General features: G+C 47.8%; 1 protein-coding gene across 1 annotated transcript; it reads left to right on the top strand.

The window, feature by feature from the left end:
* Positions 1-2,895: 2,895 nt before the first annotated feature.
* On the top strand, positions 2,896-4,326 carry LOC121789527 (retinitis pigmentosa 1-like 1 protein). The gene is made up of 2 exons (XM_042187968.1): positions 2,896-3,400; positions 3,449-4,326. The coding sequence occupies exons 1-2, from the start codon at positions 2,896-2,898 to the stop codon at positions 4,324-4,326; spliced, it is 1,383 nt and encodes a 460-aa protein (XP_042043902.1).
* The last annotated feature ends 631 nt before the right edge of the window (positions 4,327-4,957 follow it).

Raw genomic sequence — 4,957 nt, forward strand, 5'->3', positions numbered from 1 at the left:
GGTGTCAAGCAAAAAGTCTGGTTTTGAATTTGAGAAGTGTCATTTATGGTCACCGAGGGGATTGTTCTAGGACACGGCTCAGAGAGAGGAATCCAGGTGGATCGAGCCAAGGTGGATAATATCCAAATTGCCATTCCCGACTGTCAGAAGGGGATAAGGGTTTTCTGGGGCACGCCGGATTTTATCGAAGATTTATCAAGGATTTCTCCAAAGATCGCCCAACCCTTACCCGACTTCTTCAGAATGAAGTGGAGTTCATTTTATGAGCCATGCAAGGCTGCTTTCAAACCTTCTCAAGGAAAAGCTGATATCCGCACCTATCATACGGGCTCCTGACTGGGACTATCCCTTCGAAGTAATGTGTGACGCCAGCGACTATGCAGTGGGAGCCGTACTGGTCAGAAGATCGATGGGAGAGGTACGTAATTTTTATGCATCTAAGACTCTGAATCAAGCCCAGCGGAATTACGATACCACTGAAAAGGAGATGCTGGCAGTGGTGTATTTTTCGAGAAGTTTCCTGCCATACTGTTGGGATCCAAGGTCATCAATATATACTGACCATGCAGCGATTAAGTATCTGATTGCCAAGAAAAAATCCAAACCCCGTTTGATCCGATGGTTACTCTTGTTACAAGAATTTGATTGGGAGGTGGAAGATAAGAAAGGAGTCGAGAACAAGGTGGCAGACCATTTGAGTAGAATAGTGCAAGATGGAAACAGCGAAGAGGTGCACGACAAGTTTCCAGAGGACATTTATGTGAGGTAATTTTTGAGGTCAGGAAAATTGACTGGGAAGAAGTGATGAAGCTTACTGGCCAGTACGATACAGCAAAAGGAAAAGAAAAGGTAGGGCAAGAACCATGGTATGCAGACTTAGCCAACTACCTAGTGACTAGAGAGCTGCCAGAAGTACCGAGTATTACCAAGGCCCAAAGAATGAAGATCAAGAGTGAAGCAAAATACTACTTTTGGGACGACCCCTATCTGTGGAGAGTGGGATCCGATCAAGTGATAAGGAGATGCGTTCCTGACTGGGAGCAAAGGGACGTATTGACACATTGCCACTCCTTGGCATGTGGAGGACACTTCGGTCCTAAGAAGACGGCAAGGAAGATTCTGGATAGCGGCTTTTATTGGCCAATGCTCAACAAGGACGCGTACGAGTTCTGCAGAAGTTGTGAGCGCTGTCAACTGACCGGTGGGATATCTGCAAAAGATGAGATGCCCCAAGTTCTGGTAATTGTCTGTGAGTTATTCGACATATGGGGAATGGACTTCATGGGTCCTTTTCCTTCGTCCTATGGCAATTTGTATATTCAAGTTGCAGTGGATTACGTCTCCAAGTGGGTAGAAGCCAAGGCCACAAGCACGTGTGAAACAAGGGAGGTGGCCAAGTTTCTGAAGAGTCATATTTTCAGCCGGTTCGGAGTGCCAAGGGCGATCATATCAGACCAAGGTACACACTTCTGTAATCGCACAATTGAATCCTTAATGAATAAATACGGTGTGGACCACAGACTATCAAGCCCCTACCATCCACAAGCAAACGGTCAAGCGGAGATTTCTAACCGCGAGATAAATAAGATTTTGGAGAAGACTGTCAACCCTTCGAGAAAGGACTAGAGTGCAAGGTTAGAGGATGCTCTATGGGCCTATCGTATAGCCTACAAGACCCCCATAGGAATGTCCCCGTACCGGATTGTTTTTGGAAAGATGTGCCACTTACCAGTTGGGATTGAGCACCGAGCATACTGGGCAGTACATCAAGTAAATGTGGATGCTGCAGCCTGTGAAGAGGAAAGGAAGCTGCAGTTGGAGGAGTTGGAGGAACTCTGATTGGAATCGTTCGACTCAGCCATGTGGTACAAGGAGCGAACCAAATTTTGGCACGACAGGAATCTGAGGACCAAGGATCTCCATGTTGGGTAGAAAGCACTACTCTTCCAGTCGAGACTGAAGCTCATGCCTGGGAAACTCAAGTCGAAATGGACAAGGCCTTATATCATAACTGCACTCCGTTCTAATAGCGCGGTGGAAATTTCAGGGAGTCTTCTTAACTCTGAACCTTTTATCGTGAATGGACATAGGCTGAAAATATTTACGGAGAATAGTGAGGTGGGTGTAGTGCATAAGATTCCACTACAACCACGTACTTTGGCCGCATACTGACCAGTAGGATAGGAATTTGGAATTCCACTGGGCCAATTCTTTTGAAAGTCTCCATATACTGGCCAAGTAGAGTTCCAAATTGCCTAAGAGATATGTAAATATTGTAAATACGTAGTTAATTTTCCCATGTAATATAATTTCTAAAAATCCAAAAAATATTTCCGGGCCTTAATTATTTTGGAGTATGTATTGACCACGAGATTACTTATCTGGTGCAACTCCAATTTTATTTAAGTGCTTATTTTAACTATTTTCTGTATTAGGTAAGAATAGGGGGAAATTTGAATTATGGCTTTTGCAGCTTTGCAGGTGAGGCAGCGAAAGGACGAGCATTGTCCAATCAGAAGGCAGCCCGCTCAACCGTCTCCGACACGTGATAAGGGCTACCTGGAACCGCCAAATGCCGGTTGAAGTGACCTACAACTGCACTCTCTCTCCCAAATAACCATACCGTCTCCCATTCTCCCTCACAAACCCTCATTTCCATTTTCTCTCTTCCAAATTTCCTTTCCATCTCCACCAGAAATCGAACCCAACTTTCCATCACCCAATCACCGTTTTCAACCATGGGAAGGAAAGCATTCGCAACAAAAATCAAACCCCCATGAAGAGGTCCCAGAAACACAACAGCCGCGAGAAGAACCACCGTCCACCCAACCACCGCCGAACCCACAACCATCAGAGCCGGCTCCGCAAGCACCAGCGATGATCTCTTTAGACGCAATGGCGGAATTTCTTAGGCTGCAAGATCTGACCAGAAATTGGGCAGCGGAGTTGGCAAATTTCAGCCGAATCGGAGGACAGGAGAGCGTGACCGGAGCAAGCCCGACAGTAACCGCATCAGAGACAAGCGCGCAGCCCACGGCACAACCTCCATCTACCATGCCGACTTCCCCAACGACTCCACAAGAAGAGGAATCTCCCACTGCAGCCGCACCGTCAGAACCCTCGGAACCCTCTCCGAGCCACCAAGAGACAGAGCCCATGGATGTTAACCCTATTGCGGCCTATTACGATTCTAATCCAGAAGAAAGGAAGCAAAGGCTGAGGAAGGAGAAGCAAGGCCAAGAGGGAAGAAGTGCAGCTCAGGAGACGCCGGTCACAGAAACCGTCCATCACGAAGTGGCAAGAGGGGAGATAGATCTGAACGAATCTGCCCAGAAGCGGAACCTCATGACTGACGAGGAGTTCGATTCGATTGTGAACAGGGTGAACCAAAGAGAAGAAGGCACGGCCTCGATGGCTGAGGGTCTAGACCTCGCATTGGGGGCAGTAGGAGAGAGTGAAGAGACAGGGGTAGTACGTGTACCAGAAGGCCCAGCCTACCAGCCTGGAGACCGAGCAGACGAAAGCCAAGCTAGGGAAGAAGAGATAATGCTGGAATCACCCCAGCCAGAAGCAGAGAGGGGTGATACATCTATTGAAGAACAGGAAACGGAAGCAAAGGAAACAGAACCGGATATTGAAGTACCCGTCCCAGTAGCGCCTCCAGTAGTAAAACCAAAGGCCGTCAAGAGGCAGTTGATTTTGAAAGGCGATCAGAAGGCAGACCGGCCTAAACCAACAAGGGTGTCACAGAGATGCCTGGGAAAATGGGCAGCTAGCAAAGCCGAGGCAAACACAGCGGAAACTCCGGTAGAAATTGAAAGTGAAGGGGAACGACCCACTCCCACAAAACCTGGGGAGGAGCTTCTACCTGCTACTGACCTGGAGGAAGCTGATATGGAAATCGATGAAGCCCCTCAGGCACAAGGTGGCCAAGGCGAAGAAGCTGAGTCAAGTCCTACTGCCCAGGATGAGTCCTTAACTCAAGCGGAGGAGGAAGCCAGATATCAACAAGCAAGAAAGAGGAAGGGGAAGGCTCCAATTCAGAAGAAATCGATCACCAAGAAGACTCGAGTAGTAAATACTAGAATAGTCATCAGGGAAGCTGCTCAGAGAACTCCGCCGAGCCGAAGGGAGTTGAGCGACAACGAGTATACGGCTGGTGCCGAATCAGCCTCCGAAAGCGATGTTTCTTTGAAGGATGAGGAGTACGCCAAACAACAGCTTCTGGAAGATCATCGGGAGTTAGTCCACCCACCGGTAGAGAGATTAAGGTACCGGAGGTGGACAGTGGACTTCACTGACGAGATAGCGGATGAAGCTTTTTGAATCAAAGAAGCTGCAGGATGTTTTTGACAGCATGGATGATGGGAATAAGGACGTCAAATGCGGAAAGGTAATGCATTATCCCTCTTTGGATGAGTTGGGTGTCCGAGAGCAGTTTCTAGCCTATTTGCAGGCATTAGGATTTGAATGGTTGTTGTCGAATGAAAACCCAGATATCTGTGTTAGGCTAGCAAGGGAATTCTTTACCACATTTCGGTTTAGGGTGACTACGGATTTAGATGTGGTTTCTATAAGTTTTAGGTTGTTTGGAGGAGACATAAGTATGAGTCTGATTGAGTGGACGGTTCGGCTGGGGATGTGCAGTCTTGAGGAGACCATAGGGCCAGATTGGAGAAGTCGGGAACGGGGAATCCCCCGTAGACATGTCGATTTTGACCCACAGGAGGCTTGGGCAGAGTTAACTCATCCAGGTGCTGGGGAGTTTGTTTCAACCATCTCTCTCTCAATCCATTTCAATGATCCTATTTTACGTCTAGTGCAACACGGAGTTATATCTGCTTTAGTGTGCAAAGCATGGACGGAGATTGCATCTAGGTTTCTGGACTGCGTACCAATGCCCTTTGATCGCCACCCATCCTGCCCGAAATCTCACCCTATGCAATATTCTGGGAGT

Source organism: Salvia splendens, unplaced genomic scaffold, assembly GCF_004379255.2.
Source record: "Salvia splendens isolate huo1 unplaced genomic scaffold, SspV2 ctg269, whole genome shotgun sequence".
Taxonomy (NCBI): domain Eukaryota; kingdom Viridiplantae; phylum Streptophyta; class Magnoliopsida; order Lamiales; family Lamiaceae; genus Salvia; species Salvia splendens.